We start from the raw sequence: 27,615 nt of genomic DNA, 5'->3' as shown, positions 1-27,615 counted from the left end.
AGATTTTGGAACCACCTCTAAGGCCACAACTAATGAAATGTTGGAAGTAGTAGGACAGGGGTGAGTGCTAAAACAGCACATTAAGCAGTTTGTATTCCTAAATTGATCTGTATCAATACTTGAGAATGACAACAAATTCCCCACATAGAACAAACTTATTCATGTTGGACTCATAAGCAAGAATCTATCTCCTCCCTTCCAGAGAATGAATTTTTTCACAATTGAAGGCACAGTTCTGAATCTATCCATGACCTTCTCGAAATGCTGTGTTGCTGTAACATGACAACACTGTGGAAACTACCGTGAATTCACTAAAACTTATTTATACTTACTTATATCAGAATGTTTGCACTACGGGTCATATAAGTATGGTCAGAAATTGTGCACTTCTATTGCCACAGTTAATTTAAATTTTATTATGCATTGTTTGAGAATGTTATAGCATACCTAAGTAGAATACATGGTAAATATCTACAGAGTGAATATTGAGACTGTTGCAATAGAGACTCTGAACTAGTTTCGATTGGACAATTGTTATTTTGAACTAATTGAATAATAACACACATTGTCATCTGTATTTATCTTGTAGGTGGAAGGAATGTTGGATGCTGCTGAAAGAGAGCGAATAGGAAATCCTCGTCAACCAGAAAAGCCTCTAATAAGATTGAGAGTCAGTGTTTTTTTTTAATGGATTAGCCTTTTTTATAAGTTGCAGGTAAAGTGGGTAAGCAGAAAAATGAAAGTAAAGTTAATTTTGAAGAACTAAGGTTATTTCTATCCTGGGTAAAGTATCAGGAATAGATATTCTTTTGAGTTGTGTAACATGTATATTCACAATTCTGTCTAAAATATGTTCAAATGCTCAAGGCTCCTAAATAGAATAAGGGCCTGGAAGTAGTAGTGAATGGATCAGTTGAAAGTATATAATCAATATGGTGAAGATTATTGTTTAAAAGAATAGTAAAGCAAATCCATTGCCAATTCAATATTGTCATTGTTGTATTACTGCTTATGCCAATTTTAGCCTTGGTTTCTTTTTTTAACTTGGTCAAACCACATTTTGAGTTCTGTTTTGACCTTCTCAATGTTGGGAATATAGATGTCTTGGTAAAGGCTCAGTTGTGGGTTCACTAATTTTAGGTACTCTGATACTCTGACAAGAAATCCAGGCCTTTAACTTAGTGATGCTGTGTAGTGGTACAGGAATCACAGAATCATTACAGCACAGAGGAGACCATTTAACCTTTTCAAAATATGCTGGATTTCTTCCCTGAAAGAGAAATTTAGCTAGCTCCTCTTCACAACTGTTTCTACAGAGCCCATTGGAATTTTTTTTTCAGTTACTTACAGAGTCCCTTTTGAAAACTACAACTGAATCTGCCTGGAGCACCCTCGAGCAGTGTATTCCAGATGTTAACCACATAGCATATAAAAACACTTTTCTTTATTTGACCTTTGTTGTTCTTGCTGACGGCTTTAGATCTGTGTCCTCTGGTTCTTGATTCCGCTACCAACAGTTTTGCCCTATCCGCTTTGACTTTGCTAGATCTGTTATGATTTTGAACACCTAATTAAATCATCTTTTAATCTCGTTAAGTTTAATAATTCCTGCTCGTTCATTTGAAGTCTTTGATCCATGGAAATTTGCATTTTTGCATGCTTTCCAAAGCTCTTGGACAGTATTCTCCTAAGATTGCTGTATCCAGTAGTCCAGTTGAGGCCAAACCAGTGTTACATCAGCACTTTGCTGCTTTTGTATGCTGTTTCACATATAAAACCCAGGATCCTGTATGCTTTTTTAGCAACCTTCTTCATTTGCATTTCCATCTTTAACAATTTTGTACATGTAAACTCAGCATCATTGGCGCCGCCCCGTGCTCTCGCGGGGAGGTTGAGCAATTCATCAACTTCACCAACACATTTCACCTGACCTTAAATTTACCTGGACCACCTCTGACACCTCCCTCGCCTTTCTGGACCTCTTCATCTCAATTATTGATTACCGATTTGATACTGACATTTTTTTACAAACTCACCGACCGCCAGAGCTACCTGGATTACACCTCTTCCCACCCTACCTCCTGCAAAAATGTATTCCCAATTCCTCCACCTCTGCTGTATCTGCTCCCCGAAGGACCAGTTCCACCACAGAATACACCAGATGGCCTCCTTCTTTAGAGACCACAATTTCTCTTCCCACGTGGTTAAAGATGCCCTTCAACACAGCTCATCCACATCCCGCACCTCCGCCCTCTGACCCCACTTCTCCAACCTTAACCAGGACAGAACGCCCCGGTGCTCACCTTCCACCCTACCAACCTTTGCATAAACCAAATCATACACCGACATTTCCGCCACCTCCAAACGGACCCCACCACCAGGGATATATTTTCCTCCATGCCCCTTTCCGCCTTCCACAAAGACCGTTCCCTCCGTGACTACCTGGTCAGGTCCATGCCCCCCTTCAATCCACTATCCCATCTAGGCACCTTCCCCTGCCACCGCAGGAATTGCAAAACCTGCGCCCACACTTCCTCCCTCACCTCCATCCAAGGCCCTGAAGGAGCCTTCCACATCCATCAAAGTTTTACCTGCACATCCACCAATATCATTCATTGTATCCATTGCTCCCGATGTGGTCTTCTCTACATTGGGAAGACTGGACGTCTCCTAGCAGAGTGCTTTAGGGAACATCTCCGGGACACCCACACCAATCAACCACACAGCCCTGTGGCCCAACATTTCAACTCTCCCTCCCACTCTGCCGAGGACATGGAGGTCCTGGGCTTCCTTCACCACCGCTCCCCCACCACCAGACGCCAGGAGGAAGAACGCCTCATCTTCCGCCTCGGAACACTTCAACCCAGGGCATCAATGTGGACTTCAACAGTTTCCTCATTTTCCCCTTTCCCCACCTCACCCCAGTTCCAAACTTCCAGCTCAGCACTGTCCCCATGACTTGTCCTACCTGCCTATCTTCTTTTCCACCTATCCACTCCACCCTCCCCTCTCCCCCCTGCCACCTATCACCTTCATCCCCTCCCCCTCTCACCTTTTGTACTCTATGCTACTTTCGCCCCACCCCCACCCTCCTCTCTATTATCTCTCCATCCTTCAGGCTCTCTGCCTGTATTCCTGATGAAGGGCTTTTGCCCGAAACGTCTATTTTACTGCTCCTCGGATGCTGCCTGAACTGCTGTGCTCTTCCAGCACCACTAATCCAGAAACTAGTTTCCAGCATCTGCAGTCATTGTTTTTATCCCTAACGAAGGACTAATGCCCGAAATGTTGACTTTCCTGCTCTTCGGATACTGCCTGACCTACTGTACTTTTCCAGCACCACACTTTGACTCTGATCTCTAACATCTGAAGTCCTCACTTTCTTCTGACATTTGAATTGCCCATTCAGTAATGTATTTTGTTAGTTTGGAACCCTTGCAGATGTAGAGGAATGACTGTAACTACTAACTTCCTCCTGTACCATCATTTCAGAAAACTTTTCCACCACAGGTTAAACGGATTACACTCTTACTTACATCTTTTTTAAAATGTGAAAGACATAATTGGGATACTGGATGGACTAAAAATTGCTGAAGAGGTGATATTGGAAAGCCTAACTATATTTAAAATTGATTAGTCAATTTTTGAAAAAGATGAAACATTTGTAGTTCATCTTGTAGTGCAGCTGTATTGATGGAAGATGGCTCATTCTCCATAATTTTTATCCTTCATTCCCTTTTCATCCTTGGCATCTTCTCCTGGTGACATACAAATTTTAAATATAGCTAGCTTTTCTAGTACCACCTCTTCAACTGTTTTTTCATTCTATTTAATACCTCAACAGGGCATTAATTTTAAGAGCCATGAGGTTTTACTGCAGCTCTATAAAACCCTGGTTAGACCATACTTGGAATATTTTGTTCAGTTCTGGCCGTCACATTATAGAAAGGGTGTAGGTGCTTTAGAGAGGGTGTGGAGAAGTTTTACCAGGATGCTGCCTGGATTGGAGGATGTGTCCTATGAATAGAGGTTGAGTGAGCCCAGGCTTTTCGCACTGGAGAGAAAAAGGAAGAGAGGTGATTTGCTAGAGGTGTACAAGGTAATGAGAGGCATAGAGAGCATAGATAGTCAGAGACTTTTTCCCCAGGTTAGAAATGGCTGTCAAGAGGGTCATAATTTTAAGGTGATTGGTGGAAGGTGTAGGGGAGATGTCAGAGGTAGGTTAGAACATAGAACATAGAACATAGAAGAATACAGCGCAGTACAGGCCCTTCGGCCCTTGATGTTGCGCCGATCAAAGCCCACCTAACCTACACTAACCCACTATCCTCCATATACCTATCCAATGCCCGCTTAAATACCCATAAAGAGGGAGAGTCCACCACTGCTACTGGCAGGGCATTCCATGAACTTGCGACTCGCTGAGTGAAGAACCTACCCCGAATATCAGTCCTATATCTACCCCCCCCCCTTAATTTAAAGCTATGCCCCCTTGTAATAGCTGACTCCATACGTGGAAAAAGGTTCTCACTGTCAACCCTATCTAACCCCCTAATCATCTTGTACACCTCTATCAAGTCACCCCTAAACCTTCTTTTCTCCAATGAAAACAACCCCAAGTGCCTCAGCCTTTCCTCATAGGATCTTCCTACCATACCAGGCAACATCCTGGTAAACTTCCTCTGCACCCGTTCCAGTGCCTCCACATCCTTCCTATAGTATGGCGACCAAAACTGCACACAATATTCCAGATGCGGTTGCACCAGAGTCTTATACAACTGCAGCATGACCTCAGGACTCCGGAACTCAATTCCTCTACCAATAAAAGCCAGTACGCCATATGCCTTCTTCACTGCACTATTTACCTGGGTGGCAACTTTCAGAGATCTATGTACATGGACACCAAGATCCCTCTGCTCTTCCACACTACCAAGTATCCGACCATTAGCCCAGTACCCCATCTTTTTGTTACTCTTACCAAAGTGAATCACCTCACGCATAAGAGTGGTGGGTGTGTGAAACGCACTGCCAGTGGTAGTAGTAGAGTCAGAGACATTAAGGACATTTAAGCGACTGCTGGACAAGCACGTAGATGGCAGAAAATTGAGGGATGTGTAGGTTAGGTTGATCTTAGATTAAGATAAATACTCCACACAACATCTTGGGCTGAAGGGCCTGTACTATGCTGTATTGTTCGATGTTCTGTGGTCAACTACCTCCTTCACTTTGACTTCAGCATCTTGTTTGGTAAGCATAGATGCAAACAGCATATTTAGTATCTCGGGTAAGTTCTCTGTTTCCATACGTAGGTTTCCTTTTAGTTCCTAATTGTCACCGCCCCTCTTGCTTACTGACCTTTTTCCTATTTATGTGACCATAGATGACTTTTAGAGTCTTATTTATTTCCATCCTCTTCTTGTGTTCTTTCCTAAGGTTACTGTTTTCAGCCTGGTTCTCACTTCTGTTAATATTTATCATGAGGACTCTTGTTCTGCTTCATCTGCTTCTATATTACTTTCCTCATCAAGCTTAGTTTTGTCTTCCTTTTTCACATTTGTGAGATTGTGCCTCAGCTGTACTTGGCCCATCAAATTTTTAAAGGCAGTCCATTGTTCAATTATAATTATGCCTGCTAATCTGGCATTCCAGTTCACCTGGGACGGGCCCATTCTCAACCCTCTGAAATTGGCCCTTCTCCAGTTAAGTGTTTTTAAACCCCTAGCATAAACTTCGATTGGATTTGTTTGACATCTTTTTAATCAATGATGAAAGGATAATCTTGGTCCACTTGTGCAGGCTATATGCTTTAAGGAAGACTTGGGCCATTAATTTATGAAAGCAGAGAACTAGATATTAAAAGGTTTTCCATTGCAAAGAGTTCTTTGAATTAAATCGTGAAAATGTGAATTGGAGTTTTTTTTTCTGGATTGAAGATTTGTTTTGACCTTGATGACTTTATGGAAAATAGAGTGTAGTGGTAATGGTATGATAACATGTTAGGATAGAGCAGAGATGCTTGATTTAATGATGTGTCATCGTTTATACGCATATACATTAAGGAATCAATTATTTCCCATAGCACTGATTACATTTCAAATTGCTGCAAAATTTAATTCAAGGTCCTTTTGGAAAATGCAATCTAAATGCACATCTTATTTTATAAGGCTTTAAACATGAAAATGAATCAAACAATTTTTATGTCAATTTTCAGAAATTACAGCAAACAGTCAAGTTGAATTGTCCTGCAATAGACTAATTGGAGTTCTTCAGAAAATTTTATTTGGTAAACTTTTGAGGTCTTTATGTTTGGCTGTTGGATACAAAATGTTATGGACATTTTGTGAATTGGTTTGATCATAATTGATAAAAATGTTATTAGCACAGTTGTCATGTGCAGTATTCAGTTAGTTATTTTTATGAGAAACAATATGCTTTGAACTCTAGGCAACTTAATTTCTTCATGAATCTAAAAATATCAAGAAAGTAATGACTTTGTTCACAAATTATTTCAACAATTTGTCACAAATTGAAACATAAATTGTATTGAGTTTTATGATTTCTTTCTTTGATGTGATTCAGGTGGATTATAGTGGTGGATTTGAACCTTTCAGTACTCTTCGATTTAGCCAAAAATTTGTAGAACGAGTTGCCAACCCTAAGGACATTGTTCACTTTTTCCGGCATAGGGATCAGAAAAATAAAAAAGGTAAGCCTGAGTTGTTTGGTCAGCAACACATATTTGTTAAATTTGTATCATCCTACAAACATTCTGTGGGTTTTTGCGCTGCAATTTCAAGAGGGTGCAGTAATGGAGTGTCACTGAACAAATAATGCAGACCCCAGGCTAATGTTCTGGGGTAGGGTTCAAATCCTAACATAGCAAATGGTGAAATTTGAGTTCACTAAAATCTGGAGTTAAAAGGTGGTGATCATGTAACTATTGTTGATTGTTGGAATCCCCATCTGGATCACTAATTCCATCTAGGGAAGGCAGTCTCCTGTATTTACCTAATCTGGCCTACACGTGACTCCACACTGAAAGAAATGTTGATGGCTCTTAACTACAGCACTGAAATGGTCTTGCAAGTCATTCAAATGTACTAAACTGCTGCAAAGTCAAAAGAAAGGAATGAAACTGGTTGGGTCACCCAGCATGATTCAGGAATTTGAGATGACCACAGCAAACCTAGACCTGTTGACTCTGCAAAGCGCTGCATACTAGTAGCTAGGGCCTTGCACCAGAATTCAGAGAGCTGTCCTATAATAAACTCAAGCAACAGCCTGACATTATCCGTGAGCGCAACATCCTCACTCTCCCTGGATACATCCTGTTCTATCAACAGGGCAGTGCCACCAGAGGTGAGGGCACAATTGTTATTCAGTCAGGAGGGTGTTGTTCTGGGAGTTGTTAACATGACTATTAATGCAATGAAGTCTCATGGCATCAGATTAAATACGGGTATGGAAAGATCCCACTGATTATCATCTACCACTGTCCTCTACTGATGAGTCAGTAATCCTCCATGAGGGTGAGAGGGCATTGAATGCATTCTTGGGTGAAGGATCCCAATGCTCATAACCAAAATTGACATAGTAGCACCACTAATGATTGAGCTGGCTGAGTCCTAAAGAACATAACTGCCAGACTGGGTCAGCGGGTGATGTGGTAATCAAAGAAAGGGATAAACTGACTTGCCAGAAATGTCAGTCCATGATGGTATCTGTAGGAATGATCATTGCAAGTCACTGTTGAAACAGCATCTCATCTTCTCATTAAGGATATGCCCCCATTATGTTTTGTGGATTTATCACCACACTAAATGGGGCAGACATAAAATAAATTTAGGAACTGGGCATCCATGAGGTGCTATGGGTGTTCAGCAGTAGTAGAATTATGTTCACTGACAGTTCACCTTATGGTTTGTCCCCCCCACTCCACCATTACCATTAACCGAGGACAACAACCCTAGTTCAATGAGGTACGCAGGATGGCATGCCAGGAACTACAAAAACATACCTAAAAATGCCTACCTGCATACCACACAGTGGAAGCAGCATGTAATAGGCAGGGCTAAGTGATCCCACAACAAACAGATTAGATCTAAGCTTTGTAGTCCTGATCCATACTGTTGTGAATGGTTGTGCTCAATTAAACAACTAATAAGAGATGTAGATGTCAGAAACATCTCTAGCCACAATGATGGGGGGCAGCAGGGGGCGGGAGGCGAGCATGTCAGCGCAAAAGACAAGGCAACAATGTTCACTCAAAAATGATGCATCTCAACCTCTTCCTGAGGTCCCAATCATCACAGTTGTCAATCTTCAAACAATTCTGGGTTTTGGAATCTTGTGAGCAGTTCTGGTCTCCCTTCTGTTGTGAAACTTGAAAGGATTCAACAAAGATTTACAAGGGCGTTGGAAGGTTTGAGCTATAAAGAGAGGCTGAGTAGGCTGGAGCTGTTTTCTCTGGAGCATCGGAGGCTGAGGAGTGACCTTACAGATGTTTATAAAGTCATGAGGGGCATGGATAAGGTAAAAGACAAGGTCTTTTCCCCTGGAGTCAGGGAGTCCAGAACTAGAGGGCGTAGGTTTATGTTCAGAGGGGAAAAATTTAAACCCAAGGGGCAGAAAGTGGTGCGTGTATGGAATGAGCTGTCAGAGGAACTGGTGGAGGCTATTTCAAGTAAAACATTTAAAAGGCACCTGGATGGGTATACGATTAGGAAGGGTGTATGGGCCAAGTGCTAGCAAATGAGACGAGATTAGTTTAGGATATCTGGTCGGCAAGGATGAGTTGGACCGAAGGATCTGTTTCTGTGCCATGCATCGCTGTGACTCTAATTTGATACACTCCACACAATATCAAGAAACATGACTGGGCCACTAGATACTGACTACATGCTAGCATTAGTACTGCAGACTTGTGCCCCAGGACTAGTTGTGCCCCTTGGCAAGCTGCACCACTACATTTACAATGGTGAATCTACCCAACAATGTTGGAAATTGCCCAAGTACTTTCCCTCCAGCAAAACAGGACAAATCCAACCTGGCCACTTACTACTCTTTCTGTCCACTTTCAATAATCAGGGGGCCAAGGATCGTGCTAACCAACAGCATTTGAAAAGCAGTAACCTACTCATAGGAGCTCAGTTTTGGTTCTGCCAGGACCAATTAATTCCTGACCTCAGTACAGTCAAGTACAAACATGAATGAAAAACCTGAGTGCAGAGGTGTGGTTAGATTGACTGCTCTTGACATGAAGGAAGCCTATGGAGACGTAGTGAAACCAGAGCCAAAGGGGATCAGATGGAAAACACTCTGCTGGCTGAAACCATGCTTAGTAAAAAGGAATATGTTAATGGTTTTTGGGTCAGTCATCTCGATTCCAGATCATCTCAGCAGAGGTTCTGCAGGATTGTGTCCTGGACATAGTCATCTTTAGTTTCTTCATCAATGATATTCATTCCATCTTAAGAGCCAAAATGGGAATGTTTGCTGTTTATTGCCCTATCTTTAGCTCTGATTGCAACTCTTTAGATACTGAAGCCGCCCATGTCCATATGCAGGAAGGCCTGGAAGACATCCAGGATTTGGCTGTTAAGTGTCAAGTAACTTTCGTGTCACACAAATGTCAGACAATGTCCATTCCTAATAAGAGGGAATCTAAGTATTGCCTTTGATGAACTGAATTCTTCACTATCAACATCCTGGACTTACAATTAAGCAGAAACTGAACTCTACCAGCCACATAAATACTGTGGCTACAAGAACAGTTCACAGTTTGGGAATCCTGCAGCAAGTTACACACTTCTTTCTCAGTTGTCTGAGTGCAGCCCCAAGAATGCTTACGAATTTTGACAATAGCAGACTGCTTGATTGGGACCACATCCACTAACTTCACCACTGATGAACAGTAACACCAGTGTGTACCATTTTTGAGATGTACTGCAGCAGCTCACCAAATGCTGATGTGGCAGCATCTTCTAAACCCGTGATCTTTACCGTGTAGAACAAGGCCAGCAGGTGCATGTGAGCACCACCCTTCCTTTCCAAATTTCACAGAATACAGACTTGAAATTATATTGTTACTGTTTCGCTTTTGCTGTGTCAAAAACTTGCACTTCCTTTCTGAATAGAATTATGGGTGTCCCCTGTCACCCCTCACACAATAGCTCCCCCCTCCCCATTTTCCATGAACAACATATTAAAAATTGAGGCAAAACAATGTGTTGGGCCCTACATATGCATCTGGAACTTATGTGCATAGGACAAGCAACTATTGTATTTGCTTTAACAACCTAAGATAAGAATCCTTGCTCAGGCAGAATCTAACCCATCAACTGTTGAAAGGAAAGCGATCTGGTTGAAGGAGTGATTGCTTAAGTACTGATCAAATGAATGAGGGAGTTCTTCTGATGCCAGTGTTTTAAATTAGATTTTTAAAATTAAAGTTCTTAAGTTGCGATGCTGGGATTTCAGCTCATTAGCCTGTGGATCATTCATCCTGTAACACAACCAATAAGTTATCATAACTTTAGTAGCATCAGTCTCTTGAAGAAATGTCAGAATTTTATTTATTACATCTTCTGTCATCCATCCTTTTTATAAACACGAATGCATGTTCTCCATTCCACTCTTGCTATCCAGTTTGTAATGGCTTTTTGCAATCAGTAGGGTTCATATTAGGGAATATTTTTCTATTTTCAGTAATTTATTGAAATAAGAATTTGCACTGAATTTGAAATTGGAAAAAGACAGTTGGAAATTCTACATAGTGACACTTGAGTTGCTGCAAAGTCCAAAGAAGAACAATTTGCACGCTGTACTGCACTTATATCAGGCTTTCAGTAACTGCCTGTCAGGCAACTGGTCCTTAAATGATAACTGTAGCTTTTATTTAGTGACAATTTAATTTTTATTTAGTGTTATTAGTGACCATTTAAATTTCTGAAGCTCTGTTTTATGCATTAAGAATTTTATTTTTGTTTGAAGGCTTCACTTAAAGGGAATATATCAGTCTCATTCTAACAAAAATAGAAAGTGCTGTAAATTTCAGCGGGTCTGGCAGCATCTGTAGAGAGAAAGCAGTGTTAACGTATTGGATCCACTTCAGAACCTTCTGAGTTTTTCCAGTAATTTCTGTTTTTGAGTCTAATTCCAAGATCACCTTTTAAATGAAAAACAATGGCTGACACAGGACCCTGATCTTTGCAATCAGAATATGTGTACACATCTTACAAGGTACTGATGCAACCCCATCTGAAGTACTGTAGACAGGTTTGGTCCTCTGTTATTTTATTGGAGACAGTTCAGAGAAGGTTCACCAAAATGATTCCTGGATGTGGAGGGATTGTCTTATGGTAAAGGTTAAACAAGTTGGGAATTGAGAATTGAGAAGAATGAGACAGACAGGATTCTTAAGGGTAGTGTGAATGCTGAGAGGATGTTTTCCTTCATGGGAGAGTCTAAGACAAGAGAACACAGTCTCGGAATTAAGGGATGCCAATTTCTTCTCTCAGAGCATTGAGAGTCTTTGGAACACTTTGACATGTATAGCTGGGCGGATAGACTCCTTGTGTATATTTAAGAGTGAGATAATCAAAGGGAAAAGGGAAAGAAAGTGCGTCTGAAGAGTGTTGGGATCAGCCATGAATTTGTTGAATGGTGGAGCATGGTCGAAAGGCAGAGTGACCTATTCCTGTTATTATTTCTTGTGTTCTTTCACATTGCAGCTGATTTTCTTCACAAAATTAGATATTAGCCGTTCATTCCTCAGCCAATATCTTGATGAGTCAGTCAGCCTGTCTGATCTAAAATGAACAAAGGTTGTCAGTTAACTTTCAGTTATTATCTGTCTGGTTCATTCTTTGCGCTAGATCTCGACCAATCAGAATTCACTTTCCAACCAATCAGTACTCTGCTCTTATACAGTATAAATGTATTTCTTGTGATTGATTTGTACTGATGAATGCAAAATGAAAAGCTTCAACAGAATGTATTTTAAACAGTATTTGTCTTCTGTACTATCAAATGGCTATTTATATTAATGCATATTTGTTACTTTAGGCAAAAGTAAATCCATCAATTTAGCTATTGCTTCCTAAACTGGACACCATGAATTCCTGGGGGTTCATAGAAATTTCCAGAGAGGATTTACAAATTAAATAATTTCCAGCATCCAGTGTGAAATAAAGAAAATTTTGACTAGAAACAGTGCCAATAATAAATTTTATTGACACTAATGAAAACTTGTACACTTGCCCCTCTGCACTTTGAACCTTTGTCCCTTGGTAATTGCTCTCCACCCTGAAAAAGTCTAATAGTTTTCACTCCTTCCATGCCATTTGCAATTTTATCAACCTCTATCGGGTTGCCCCATAACCTCCTGCATTCCAGTCTATCCAAACTTTCTTCATAGCTAAAATCCCCCATACCAAGCAACAACCTGGTAAACCTTTTCCGTACCTTCTCCAAACCATCCACATCCTTTTGCTAGTGCAGTGACCAGAACTGTGGTCTAAGCAAAGTTCTGTAAAGCTGCAGCATAACTTGACTATCCTTACACTTCAATGCCCCTTCCATTGAAGGAAAACATGCCATAGGCCTTATCACTGTGGCCTTCAGTGATCTGTGGACATGCACAGCCAGATAAGGGTTCACCATTCACTGTATAATTTCCACATGTACTTGACCTTCCAAAATGCATCACCTCACATTTGCCCAGATTAAAATCCATCTGCCATTTTTCTGCCCATGCCTCCAATTGATCCATATCCTGCTGTATCGGCTGACAATCATCCTCACTATCTGCAACTCCACTAATCTTTGTTTCTTCTGCAAACTTACTCATTAGACCAGCCACGTTTTCCTCCAGATCATCTATGTAGGCCATGAACAGTAGAGATACCAGCACTAATCTGTTTGGGACACTGTTAGTCACAACCCTCCATTCAGAAAAGTATCCTTCCATTGCTACCCTCTGTCTCCTGTGACTAAGCCAGTTCTATATCCATCTTGCCAGCTCACCCCGATACCATGTGACTGCAGCTTTTGCCATGAAGGACATTTTTAAAGGTTTTACTAAAGTCCATGTAGACAAGATCAGTCGCTTTTCCCTCCTTAATCATCTTTGTCACCTTCTCAGAAAACTCTATCAAGTTAGAGAAGCACGATCTCCCCTGTTCAAAACCATGTTATCTTTTCCTAATAAGTCCATTTGCTTCAAAATGCTTATAGATCTTGTCCCTGAGAATCTTTTCCAATTATTTCCCTACGACAACTCACAGGACTATAATTTCCTGGATTATCCCTGCTACCCTTCTTAAACAATGGTACAATATTGGCTATTTTCCAGTCCTTTGGGGCCTTGCCTGTGGCCAAAGAGAATATAAAGATGTCTGTAAATGCTGTAGTAAAGTTTTCTCTTGCCTCCCTCAATATTCTGGGATAGATCCCATCAGGACCTGGGAACTTATCTACCTTAATACTTTCTAAAACACATAACACCTGTTCTTTTTTAATAACAACTTGGCTTAGAAACTTGACACTCCCTTCCCTGAGATCATCCTCCACAGTAGCAACAAAGAGATTGAAGAAGTGGTTTGTGAATGTAGAGGCTCCAAGCTATAATTATTCAGGGATGAGTATGGCTGAAGCGGTGTCAACAAAGTGGGCCCAGGCGTGAAGAGATGGTGCCTAAAGTGGAGCGACGCCTACGTTGGTGGTTCCAGTGCAGGCAGCAGCAGAGGTCTCTCTTGAGGCTAGGTGCCAGCAAGGATTGGGTCAGAAACACTGATATTCTGAACTTTTAACTTTATTTTTCTAAATTATTCCTAAAACCTATTATGATCCACTATTTATTTCTTTACTTTGCTAATTATTTATTTTGTTTCTTAAGAATTTGATCTTAAGTATGTGTACCTTGGTACCTTTGTACCTAAGATGGTGCTGTAATGTGGCGACTATAAACTTTTCCCTGTACTCATTTGAGTATGTGACAATAAGGCTAATTCAACTCAATTCAATTTCTTTTGGTGAATACCGACACAGTATTCATTTAGGATCTCACCTACCTCTTCTGGCTCCATACATAGAACTCCTTTGTCTGTGAGTGGGCCAACCCTTTCCCTGGCTACCCTCTTGCCTTTTTTATATGTATATAAAGCCTTGGTATTCTCCTTAATTCTGTTTGCTAACGACTTTTCATGACCCATTTTAGCCCTTCTAATTCCTCCTTTAAATTCTTACCTACTTTCCTTATATACTTCAAGAGCTTCATCAGTTCCCTTCCTTCTCGACCTTATTTATGCTTCCTTTTTCTTTTTGACCAAGATCATAACATCCCTGGTCATCCACTGTTCAATTAAACTAACTGTGGATGTGTCCAGTTTGTTATGCGCACAGTGCAGTTGACTGCAGTACAGTACTGTTCAGTGAGTACTTTGATTATGTGTACAGAGTTTAATTCAAATTAAATATCTGACCCAAAACTGGAACCGTTACCTAGGTTCCTGTAACCCCCAAAGATTAAAATATCTGCCATTAAATTTGCTGAAAATGAAAGTTGATAACTGAGAGATAAATATTTCAGAGCTGAGTGAACAAGGACTGAGTGACAGTGAACAAGAAGAATTACATTGAGAGAGAAAGTAAAAACAAAAGTTGGGGGTAGGAAAATTAACATTTGCAAACGTATACAATCACCCCAAAAAAATGAAAATTTAAATGAATAAAACTCCACATTTGTGCCTTTTTTGTCAATAATAAATACATTGTTAAACAGGGTACTTGACCTTCTAATGCCTAGAATTAGATTTGTGTTGCAAATTAAATCTGAAATTAATGTGGAAAATACAGCTGGTATTCCAACTGAATGTGGTGGAAAAGGGCAAGATGTTATTTTGACAAAAAATCTTAAAGAAAGATTACAGCCGAAACATCAACTTCTCTACCTCCTGATGCGGCCTGGCGTGCTGTGTTCTTCTAGCCTTCCATTTGTCTAAGCTAGTGGAGCAATGCTACTTGAGCGGTAATATTTGGGTGTTTATATTTAGTTAAACATTTGTTCTCTGTCTGAATTTTTGCACGATTTACAATGGTCAGTGCCAGGCCAATTATTTTGATGGGGAATATTGCACTGTAATTTGGTGATTGGCAATTTGTTTTCTTGTTTGATTTTCACAGATGATGTACAGATTAATTTTGAAAAATTTGCAAATAAATCTTCAGAAATAATGACCTTAAGAGTGGAGGATCTAGTCAAACAGTATTTCAAGACTGCCGAGAAAGTAAGTTAATGACATTTTAAAAGTCTAAACTAATTATGTACATCAAAGATTCCTCTTCATATATGTAAATGAATGTTTGAAGAAAAATTGAATTACATAAAATCGGCCTCTGAAATTCAAGGTTTACCTAATTTGTCACTTAATGCATGATCAATATTAGTCCGCTTTAAAAAAAATACTTAAATGTAATTGCTGCTTTTAATTCTTGCTACTAATTGTTCATTTTGGACACACCGTCAATCACAGCGAAAGTTATTTGCTTATCTATTTTCTTTCAATTTTAGAATAGAAAATGAGAAAATTCGGTACAGTGTGAAATAAAGATAGAGTAGACATTAGTAATTCTGTTTTCCATCAGAAGTTCTAATCATATAATAAATTTACTTTTACAAATATGCTGTGTTTTTATGTCAAATGTTGAAATTAGGCATATAAACTAGACAATTTGAATGCTGTGATATAGATACAGAATAAAAATAATAAAATTTCATAGTTAATCTACATTATTGCTTGTTGAAGTATACCATTCTGACGATAGGGAAAAGGATGATATAAGTGGAAATAGTTATTGTGTGTGAAGAAATTAGGAAATAAATTTTCCAGGTTAAATTGTGGGTGGCACGGTGGCACAGTGGTTAGCACTGCTGCCTCACAGCATCAGAGACCCAGGTTCAATTCTTGTCTTAGGCGACTCTCTGTGTGGAGTTTGCACATTCTCCTCGTGTCTGCGCGGGTTTCCTCCCACAATCCTAAAATGTGCAGGTTAGATGAATGTAGTGTTAGGTGAAGGGGTAAATGTAGGGGAATGGGCCTGGGTGGGTGTGCGTTGGTGTGGACTTGTTGGGCCGAAGGGCCTGTTTCCACACTGTAAGTAATCTAATCTAAGTTATTTGAATTTTTTATTAGTGCATTTATTATGCTATTTTAAGATTTCTATGCTACTGCATGGTCAAACTACATTCCGAATAAGATCATAAGATAAAAGAGCAGAATTAGGCCATTCAGGCAATGGAGACTTCTCCCAGTGACTCTTGATTCCCGTTACTAAATCAAGAACCTATATATCTCTCTATTAAATACACTCAGTGACTTGGCTTCCACAGCTCTCTGTGGCAATGAGTTCTGCAGAGTCACCACCCTCTGACTGAAGAACTTCCTCCTCATTGCAGTTCTAAAGGATCGTCCCTTCACCCTGAGGCTATGCCCCTGAGTCATAGTCAATCCTGCTAGTGGAAACACCTTCTCCTTGTCCACTGTATCCAGGCCTCTCAGTATCCTATAAGTTTCAGTCAGATTCCTCCCCTTCATCCTTCTAAACTCCATTGAGGGACCCAGAGGACTGGAAAGTCACTAAGATGACATTCTTGTTTAAAAAGGGAGGAAGGCAGAAGATGGAAAAATACAGGCCGGTTAGTCTAATGTCAGTCATGGGTAAGATTCTGGAATCCATTGTGAAGGATCAGACTTCTGAATACTTGGAAGTGCAAGATAAAATAGGGCAAAGTCAGCATGATTTCATCAAGGGGAGGCCATGCCTGACAAATCTGCTAGAATTCTTTGAGGAAGTAGTGAGCAGGTTAGACCAAGGAGAGCTAATGGATGTTCTCAACCTGGAATTCAAGAAGGTCTTTGACAAGGTGCTGTACAGGATGCTCCTGAGTAAGATAAGGGTCCATGGTGTTAGAAGCAAGGTGCTAGTGTGGATAAAAGCTTGGCAGAAAACAGAGTGGGATGACAGGGTCCTTCTCGAGACCAAGGGTCAGTATTGGGACCACCACTTTTCACCTTATACATTACGATCTAGGTGAAGGAACTGAGAGCATTCTGGCTAAATTTGCAGACGATACAAAGATAGGTAGAGGGACAGGTAGCATTTAGGAGGTTGGAGGCTGCAGAAGGATTTGGATAGGTTAGGAGAGTGGGCAAAGAAGTGGCAGATGGAGTACAATGTGGGGGAGTGTGAGGTCATACACTTTGGTAGGAAGAATAGAGGCATGGACTATTTTCTAAACGGGGAGAAAATTCAGAAGTCTGAAGTGCAAAGAGACTTGGGAGTTCTAGTCTAGGATTCTGTCAAGATGAACTTGCAGGTTAAGTCACTAGTTAGGAAGACAAATGTAATGATGGCATTTATTTTGAGAGGACTTGAATAAAGCAGTGATGTCCTTCTGATGCTCTTTATAAGGCTCTGGTCAGACCACATCTGGAGTATTGGGTGCAGTTTTGGGCCCCATATCTCAGGAGGGATATACCGGCCCTGGAGCGTGTTTAGAGGAGGTTCACGAGAATAGCTTTACATACGAGGAATGTTTAAGGACTCTGGGTTTATATTCTATGGAGTTTACAATGATATGGGGGATCTAAATGAAACATACAAGCCACTGAATGGTCTGGACAGAGTAGATGTTGGGAAGATGTTCCCATGGTATGAGAGCCTCGGACCCAATGGCATAGCCTTAGAGTAAAGGGAAGACCTTTTAGAACATACGTAAGGAGAAACTTCTTCAGCTAGAGAGTGAATCTATGGAATTCATTGCCATAGAAGTCTGTGGAGGCCAGGTCATTGAGTATACTTAAGACTGAGATAGATAGATAGATAGATAGATTCTTGAGCATCAAAGGGATCAAGGGTTACGGGGAGAAAGCGGGAGAATGGGGATGAATTCCACGATTGAATGGTGGAGCAGACTCAATGGGCTGAGTGGCCTCATTTCTGCTCTTATGTCGTATGGTCTTATGGAGTATAGACCCAGAGTCTTCAATCGCTCTTCATATGACAAGCCCATCATCCCTGGAATCATTTTTGTAACCCTCCTCTGAATACCCTCCAATGCCAGCACATCTTTCCTTAGACATGGGACCCAAAACTGTTTACAATATTTCAATTATGCTCTGATCAGAACCTTATACAGCCTCAGCAGTGCAGCTCTGCTCTTGTTTTCTCACTGTCTTGGAATTCTACACCTCTTTCCTTCCTACCAAAATATATAACCTCACAATTTGCCACATTATATTCTATCTGTGACTTCTTTGCCCACTTGCCTAGCATGTAAAGGTCCTTCTTCAGCTTTTCTGCTTCCTTAACACTATCTGTCCCTTCACCTATTTTTGTGTCATCTGCAAACTTAGCAACAATGGTCTTGATTCCATCATCCAGATGGTTAATGTATAATGTGAATAGTTGACGTCTCAACTCTGACCCCTGCGGAGCTCCACCAGCTACCATCTGGACAAAATGCTTTTATCCACACTGTCTTCTTCCAGTCATCCAATCCGTTGTCCATACCAGTACCTTTTCCCTTACACCATCGCCTCTTACCTTATACAGCAGCCTCCTGTGTGGCATCCTGTCAAAGGCCTTCAGGAAATACAAACAGATCATGTCCACTGACTGTCCTTTGTCTAACTTGTTCATTACTTCCTCAAGAATTCTAACAGATTTGTCAGGCATGACTTCCTCATGAAGCCATGCTGAGTCCCCCTATTTTACCATGTACTTCCAAGTACTCCGCAATCTCATCCTTAATAATGGACTCTGAAATCTTTCTAATGACCAATGTTAGGCTAATCAGCCTATAGTTTCCTGTTTTCTGCCTCCCTCTTTTCTTTAAGAGGGATGGTTTCCAAACTTCTGGGATGCTCCCTGACTCTTCTGGTCTTCTCAATCCTCTGGCTTCCCTTTTAATCTTCATCATATTATATGCTTTCTATTTTGCTTTTATGCTGTACCCGACTTCCCTTGTCAGCCATAGTTGTCTCATCCTCCACTTCATGTGTTTCTTCCTTCGGATGAATTTCTGTGCCACTTGGATTATCCCTAGAAACTACTGTCATTGCTGCTCCACCATCTTCCCTGCCAAGCTTCCCTTCAAATCAACCCTTGCCAGCTCCTTCCTTGTGTCTTTGTAGTTATCTTTACTCAAATTGTAATACCTTTAGATCTGATTCAATCTTTTCCTTCTCAATGTAGGGTGAATTCTATCATATTATGGTCACTGACACGTAGGGGTTCCTTCACTTTAAGCTCACGAATTGAGTTTGTCTCATTATACATCTTCAAATCCAGGATTGCATGTTCCATTGTGGGCTCTACCATAATCTGCTCTAAAACGTTCTACTGATTCCTTTTCTTGAGATTTATTACCAACATGATTTTTCCATCCATCTGTATATTTGAAGTCCCCCATGATTATTATAACAGTGCCTTTTTTACATTCCTTTCGACCACCTATTTTATTTTACAGTCCTGTGTACTGCTAGGAGGCTTGTACACAATTCTTATCATGGCTTTTCCCTTTGCTGTTTCTCAACTTTACCCACACAGATTTTATACTATATCACTTATTGCTATAGTATAATTTTAATTTAATCTCATACTAACAAGGTAATCCAAACCCCTCTACCCATTGTTTTCATGGATATAGATCCTTGAATATTTAGTTCCCAGCCCTGATTTCCCCTACAGCTACATCTGTAAAAACCAAACCATTATACCCGCCAATTTCAATCTGTTCTTCAAGCTCGTTTACCTTGTTTTGTAAAATGTATGTATTTAAATACAACACCCTGCGTTGACTGCCCCCCTTTCTCATAATTGTCCCCTTATTTGATGTGTCTGAACTAGGATTCCTGACTTTTTCCATTCTCTTTGTTCTATTAATTGTTCTGGAAAATTTAACCTCTGCTGAGCCCATCTCTTCTGTAACTCTTTCCAAAATTTTTCATGCGACTGAACTTACCCTGCCACTTCAGTTTAAAGCCTTCTCCATAACCCTAGTTATGTGATTCATAATGCCACAGCATGATTCAGGTCAAGCCCCTCTCATTGGAACAACTGCCTCCTTCCCCTTGACAGGTGTGAGTGTCCCATGAATTTGAACCCATTTCTCCCACATCAATCTTTAAACCATGCATTTATCTCTTTAATCTTATTGACCCATTGCCAATTTCGTTGTGGCTCAGGTAGCAATCCAGAGTCATAGAGTTGTACCGTATGGAAACAGACCCTTTGGTCCAATCCATGCTGACCAGATATCCTAAATTAAATTAGTCCTATTTGCCAGCATTTGGCCCATAGAATGCCTCATCTTCCGCCTCGGAACACTTCAACCCCATGGCATCAATGTGGATTTCACTAGTTTCCTCATTTCCCCTTCCCCCAGCTCCCCCCAGCTCCAACCTTCCAGCTCAACACCGCCCTCATGACTTGTCCTATCTGCCTATCTTCCTTTCCCACTATCTACTTCACCCTCCTCTCTGACCTTCATCCCCACCCCCATTCACCCATTGTACTCTTTGCTACCTTCCCCCACCATCCTCTCTGCCCTATCACCTCCATCCCCACCCCCATTCACCTAATGTACTCTATGCTACTTTCTCCCTACCCCCATGCCTGTCTCATTTATCTCTCCACTCTGCAGGCACCCTGCCTTTATTCCTGGTGAAGGGCTTTTGCCCGAAACGTCGATTTTCCTGCCTCTTGGATGCTGCCTGACCTGATGTGCTTTTCTAGCACCACTCTAATCTAGTCTCTGGTTTCCAGCATCTGCAGTCCTTGTTTTTACCATAGCTTTCTAAACCCATCCTATTCATCTATCCATCCATACATCTCTTAAATGTTGTTATTGTACCAGCCTCCACCACTTCCTCTGGCAGCTCATTCCATAAGACCATAAGACATCGGAGCAGAAGTCTCATGCCCCTTTTTTGCCCTCCTGATTTCCCTCTTGAGTATACCGCTACTGCCCTTGTACTTTTACTCAATCCCATCTCTCTATACCTGTCATATACTTTTCTTTTTCTGAACCAGAACCTCAATTTCTCTCGTCATCTAGCATTCCCTATACCTGCCAGCCTTGGCCTTCACACTAATAGGAACAGAGCCTCTGGACTGTACTCATTTCATGTTTGAAGGCCTCCCACTTTCCACCCACCCCTTTACCTGTGAATAGCTTCTTCCCAGTCTACTTTTAAAAGTTCTTGCATGATACCGTCAAAATTGGCCTTACTCCAGTTTAGAATTTTAACTCTTAGATCATATCTATCCTTTTCCATAACTATTTTAAAACAAGTAGATTATTACCTTTCTGGTTTTGCTGTTTAACTCAGCCAAGTGCTGCTCATAGTCCCTCTTTCAACCTATAACTTTGGTACCTACATGGACCATGACAACTGGATCTTTCCCTTCCCAATCCAATGTCCTCTGCAACCCAGATGAGATCTCCTGAACCCGGCCGCCAGGCAGGCAGCAAAGCCTTGGGACTCTTGACTCTGGTCACAGAGAAGTGTCTATTCTCCTGACTATACTATTGCCAATTACAACTACATTTCTGTTTTCTTCACCCTCTTGAAGGGTCCCTAGTACCACCATGTGATCCTTCGTATAGCCCTAACTCTCAGTTATATAGGGAGCAGGGATCTGTAAGCCGATGGACAAACTCAAGGGCTAAGACTCCTTCTGCACTGCTTCCTGGATCCCTGCATCTTCCTTGTTTGTAATCACACTGTCCTGACCCTAACTATTAACTGACTTTGAGATAGTTGATTTAAGGTGGGTGTGACTGCCTTCCTGATGTATCGCAGTGTTCAAAAGTCAGACTCTAGCTCATCAACTCTGAGTTGGAATTTCTCAAGCAACCAAAAGTTGCAACGGATGCGATCACTCTGAATCACAATGGGGTTCACCAGCTCCCACATCATGTTGTTACAACACATTGGCATCTCTTCTGAATTACTCAGTTTCTAATTTTATTTTTAAAACTGTATACTGGTTTTTAGTTTGTAGCCTGCAAATATTTCCCTATTTACATTCTATTTAAAAGCAGATCAATTTTTACCAACCATTGAATTTGTGGTTTACCTGTGATGTAATGCATGTGGTGGGCCTCTGATCCTGGGCTTCAATTATCCTGTTAAAAAGAACCTTACAAGTTATGAGATTTTAAAAAAAAGCAAACAAAGATTACCTTGTTCCTCTCTGCACCAGCTTCCCACATTGCCACCAAATTCCCTGAGCTATATACTCACCTGACTATGTCTCTTTCTAGATGTGATCTCTCTTTCGTAACTGTGTGCTTCCAACAGGGCCTTTCTTTTTCTTTATTGAGCCGATTTTTCTAATCTACCTGTTCAGAGATTACACTACATACCTCTGAGAACAGGTGGGACTTGGACTCAGCCCTCCAGGTCCAGAGGTGGGTACACTATCCTAGTACCACAATAAGGCCCCAACCAGATATTCAGAACATTTGGCCCAGTTAATCCTGGTGGAGGGCGTGTCTGACTACACCACCTGGCATTCATGCATCCTCCTGAGGTCAACTGGGTCATGAGGAACATGTCGTCGGCATAGGCAGAAAGAACCATCTCGGTGCCCAGCCTGCACAGAGCCAACGGTGATAACCTCCTCCGCAAGAGGCATAGGAAAGACCTATGGAATAAAGCTGGCTGAGCAAGCTACGACCCTGATGCATTCCCCTACCAAAGTGATGGAACGCTGTCAAGGACCGGTTAACTTCAATCACACACTCTGGGAAGGTGTACTGACATCAGATCCAGGCAATGAACTGGGTCCCAAGCCCAAATGCTTGCAGAGTCCCGAGTAGGTACTTGTGATCAACACTGTTGAATACCTTCACCTGATTGACAGGAAGGTACTCTATAGACCAGTCCTGTGGGAAAAATAGATCAGGTCACTGACCAGATGGATATTGCCATGGATCATCCGGCCCGGCACCATGTATGATTGGTCAGGGTGGATCATATGGTCTAGCATGGATCCCAGACAAGGTGACAACACCTTGGTGAAAAGTTTGTGATCCGTGCTGAGAGACCAGATGCCAGTTCTTAAGTAAACAAGGCAGCAGGACAATGAACACCTTGCACCAAGAAAAGGGCACTGTTCAGCCACAAAACATTCCTTCAGGTCCCATGCACAGTTGCATCCCACCCTAGGACTTCCCAGAATGCCATGAAGAACTGCATGTCAGCCCATCCAGCCGAGAGATTTGCCCCTCGAGAGCCAGATGAGGGCACTAGTCAGTTCCTCAAAGGTGATTGGAGCATTGAACATTTCCCAGGCTGACCTGTGGCAGCTTCTCTCATAAAACTCTTGAGATTCCTCACTGGACAGGTACAGAGAGAACAATGCCATATAATTGTATTTGATCTAGGCTCTGATGCCCTCTGAATTAGAGTTGAGGGACCCATTGTTGGCCAGCAGCACAAGGAGCTGCTAATGAAGTGCCTTTTTTCCAGTGAATAGTAGAAGGAGAAGTCACAGTCCAAGTCATCAAGGAGCCAGATCTGTGATGCCGTGTATGCACCCTGGAACCCAACTGCAGGTATCGGAGCTCACCATTCCTCACTTCATACACTCCCCTTCAAGACTGGCTTCGCATCTGGCTGACTGAGGCATGCCTCAAAGTCAAAGACCTCCTTCTCTAACTCCTTGATCCTAGATTTCAGCCTGTTTGTCGACCCTCTCACGTACTCCTGAAGAAGATGTGGACGTGAGCCTTGCCCAAATGAGCCTTTGTGGATAGAGCACCAGTCCAACAAGCAAACTTCCACTGTTACCCTCTACTTCTTACCATCAAGCCAATTTTATATCCAATTTGCCAGCTTGTCCTGGATTCCATGCAATCTAGCCTTTCAGTGCAGCGTACCCTGTAGAATGTTATCAAAGGCCTTACTGAAATCCATAAAGATGACATCTATCACACATGTTCTTATGTGTCGCCTACATGTAGATTCTTGATGAGGGACCTCAGGTTCATAGTTCTGTCCCCGCCACCACCATACCTTCTTCCATAAGACTTGGCAAATGGGTCTTGATTGAAGCCTACATTTAACATTGTTTAATATGTATCTTGGAATGTCACAATTATCCCTGTAATCTTGATGGTTTAGAGGTCAGATGTCAAATCATAATGACTGAGACCATCTTGACGTTGTAGCTATCTTCCACATTCAGATGAGCAGTCTTCTTTGTTCTGTCATTTAGATAGTTTGGATCACATTTTGTCTGGCATGTTCTTCCAACTTGCTGCCATGTGTGGTTCTGTCAGGACCAAGGAGTTTCCAACAACATTGCTCAAGAAATCATCAGAATGCACAACCTTTTCAGCATGTCAGTGTGAACATAAATCGTCATTACACAAGGAACTTGTTACCACTGCTTGCATTACATATGTTCTCTTATTGTTATTCTTTTCAAGACTGGACCCTTGGTATCTGAAGTCTCTAGACTGTGTAGATGATCAGATTCCCTACAATATGGAAACAAGCCCTTCAGCCCAACAAATCCACACCGACCCTCTGAAGAATAACCAACCCATAACCTATATTTACCCCTGACACTATGGGTAATTTAGCATGGCCAATTCACCTGACCTGCACATCTTTGGAATGCGGGAGAAAACCGGAGCAACTGGAGGAAGCTCACGCTGACATGGGGAGAATGTGCAAACTCCACATAGACAGTTGCCCGAAGTGGGAATCGAACCCGGGTCTGTGGTGCTGTGAGGCAGCAGTGCTAACCACTGAGCCACCGTTCCACCCCAAAGATGCTTAAAGTTATCTCTTTAATGCCTAATGAAACAATTTGATCACTAGTACTTGTTTGTATTGTATTCCAGCTCCACTCAGGTAGATGCATTTGGGCTACTGTTCCAATACATGAAATATCACAACAGAATTTAGGGTTTTGTTAGGACTTCTGAGTACATGTAATCTGATTTGCAAGATCCTCCTTTTGAACAAAGAAAGAAAATTACTTTTTGGGTTGACTTGCACATACCACTTTGGCAATATTGCAGCTAAATATTAGAACTTTGCAGCAACAGACTATTCCGAAAGCACTAATTTTAGATGTTATTCTCCATGTGTTACTGCCTCTTTATTACCTCTCTGCAGTGGCGTGATGCTGCCTTTTTGTATTTTCTTGGTTCCCTTCTGTGTCTATTCATTACTGCTTGTTTAGGCACCCTTTCCCTTTACAATAGGTAATTACACAGACAGGAATCTGATCATTGAATCCCTACAGTGTGGAAGCAAGTCATTTGGCTCATCAAGTCCACACCAACCCTCTGAAGTGCATCCCACCCACACTTCTACCCTATCCTTACATTTCCCATCGCTAATTCACCTAGTGTGCACATCCCTGGACACTCTGGGCAATTTAGCATGGCCAATCCTCCTAGCCTGTACATCTTTGGACAGTGGGAGGAAACCCATGCACATATGAGGAAAATTTGCAAACTCCACACAGGCAGTCACTCAAGGCTAGAATCAAACTGGAGTCCCTGGTGCTGAGAGGCCTTAGTGCCGCCCAACTACATTTTGTTGGATTGCAACTACTTGCGCTCTTTCACAGATGTCTGCATTGTTCTACTGTTAGTACATTACATTTAAACACCTCTCCTTTGACACCAGCTCCTGTCGCATGCTTGTTAATTTCCATGCCCATTGTGGGCAAAGTCCTCTCAGTTTGGTAGATGACTTACTCAATACCACTAAAGTACCGAGACACCTCTTGGGAGGAAGGCCAGCTGAAATCTTCTTCCCATCGAGCACTAAGACGGCAATGGCTCATCTTGCCTCGAATCACATTCTTGAAGGGGTTGAAATCCCTACTGCCAGGTACTGTCAACCAATCAGAACTAGCAGCTGTGGTGTTTGGTAGTTTCCAGAAGGCCACAGCTGCTGCTGAGAATGAAAACTCAGACCAAGCTAAGAGATTTTTGGGACTTGAGGATGTTTTTTATGGGTGCAGTTGCAGGCAGTGAAGGTCAAGGGTGTCAGAAACAAAGTCAATAGGGGGCTCTCAGTAACCAATTACCTGTTCTATGTATACCCTCCATTACCCACTGAGTACTTTTGTTTGAACCCTGTTACATTACAAGCTATGCAGTCTTGTTCCTCAAGGAGGGATGCTTGTAGCAGGCCTGCTTTTAGTTGGTTTACTCTGAGCAGTGACACTTAATGACTTCAGTAGGCCAGTAGTGGACAGGAAGGTCATTTATGGAAGTTACTACCCAAAACTTAATTCCCATGGAGGTGAGAAGGGATTAGAAACTTGTTGTGCCTCCTCTCAGGCTTATTAAATGTCTTTTCCATTTCTTTGCCTCTCCAAGAACCGGGCAAGTTGATCCTTGAAGCTATGGTGGATATAAAAGTGAATTATGTCTATCAGCTTTACGGAATTTTCATGTGAACCTGTGCTTTCACATACATTGGGGACTCTTGTAAGGTCTTTATACATCTTTAGGCATTGTGTGGTGGTAAATGGAGATGAGGATAACATTGATTGTCTCAGCCATCTCTCTCCTTAGAACTGTCACTTAACTGAGTAGTCACAACGTTTTTCGTGTCAAGGCAGACTTCAATGAAACAAATAGTTTCACGATATACCCACTTTTTTCAGCTGAATTAATTATTCATGTATGTCATATTTACTTACACTTACTATGGGTCTGGCTTTACTTGAGGGGTTTGCAACATAGTGCACACAACAAGCTAAAGAAGAATCAAAAGCGGTAATGTTTCAAATCCATCAGCAAGCAATGTTCCATCTTTGACAGTGAGCACAGGCATATTTTCAAAATCTTGTCAACTCAACTATTTCTAACTATGTATGAGCAATGGATCTGAGTAAAATGCAAAGAGTCAATTGCAATTTCCTCGTTGGTGGGAAACAAAGCCTGCTGGTATGCATGGTGCACACACATGATGTGGAGAGGGCTGCCTGCAAATGTTGCTCCACTACTTTGTGTATTTCTTTTTAGAAGCTAAGAATTGAATCATTGGCATAACCAAAAAAAAAGAAAAAATATTCACTTTAAAATCCACGGTAATGTGGAAACATATGCAGACAGGTAGTCAGTTTACCGGCTGTTTCAGTTGTGCATCTCTTTCATGTGCGGTTTCTTCTCATACTGGAAAAACACGATCAATGTGCATGCTCATACTGAATGTTTGGTCCTGTGCATGCACAAGCCTAATGTTAGCAGATACTGGAGGAGATTGGCAACACAGATGAGACCTTGATGCTGAGTGAAGCAGCATTGCTTCCTGAAGTTTTTGAGGTGCACTTCTCATCTTGTTGTGGCTCACCAATATACCATGGCACACGGGTTGAAAACTACTGCCCTATTTTCTAAAAGATGGGCTATATATTCTTATTCTATCAAGCAAAAAGAGAAATTGCTGGAAAACCTCAGGAGGTTAATTGAAAATTTGAAGAAGGGTTAACTCTGATTTCTCTCCACAGATGCTGCCAGACCTGCTGAGATTTAGCAGCAATTCCTGATTTTTCTTTCCAGAGTTT

General features: G+C 41.5%; 1 protein-coding gene across 4 annotated transcripts in view; it reads left to right on the top strand.

Moving 5' to 3' along the window:
- mre11a (MRE11 homolog A, double strand break repair nuclease) overlaps window positions 1-27,615 on the top strand; it is a 111,514-nt gene that overhangs the window by 44,358 nt on the left and 39,541 nt on the right. For all 4 annotated transcript variants that reach the window (XM_072577826.1, XM_072577828.1, XM_072577825.1 and 1 more), the window contains 3 exons: window positions 590-670; window positions 6,580-6,706; window positions 15,184-15,287. In XM_072577826.1, coding sequence (XP_072433927.1) covers window positions 590-670; window positions 6,580-6,706; window positions 15,184-15,287 — 312 coding nt within the window. The remainder of the gene's footprint in view (window positions 1-589; window positions 671-6,579; window positions 6,707-15,183; window positions 15,288-27,615) is intronic.

The sequence above is a fragment of the Chiloscyllium punctatum genome, chromosome 9 (assembly GCF_047496795.1).
Source record: "Chiloscyllium punctatum isolate Juve2018m chromosome 9, sChiPun1.3, whole genome shotgun sequence".
Lineage (NCBI taxonomy): Eukaryota > Metazoa > Chordata > Chondrichthyes > Orectolobiformes > Hemiscylliidae > Chiloscyllium > Chiloscyllium punctatum.
Note: the sequence above shows the minus strand (reverse complement) of the source record. Positions and strands in the feature narration are given on the sequence as shown.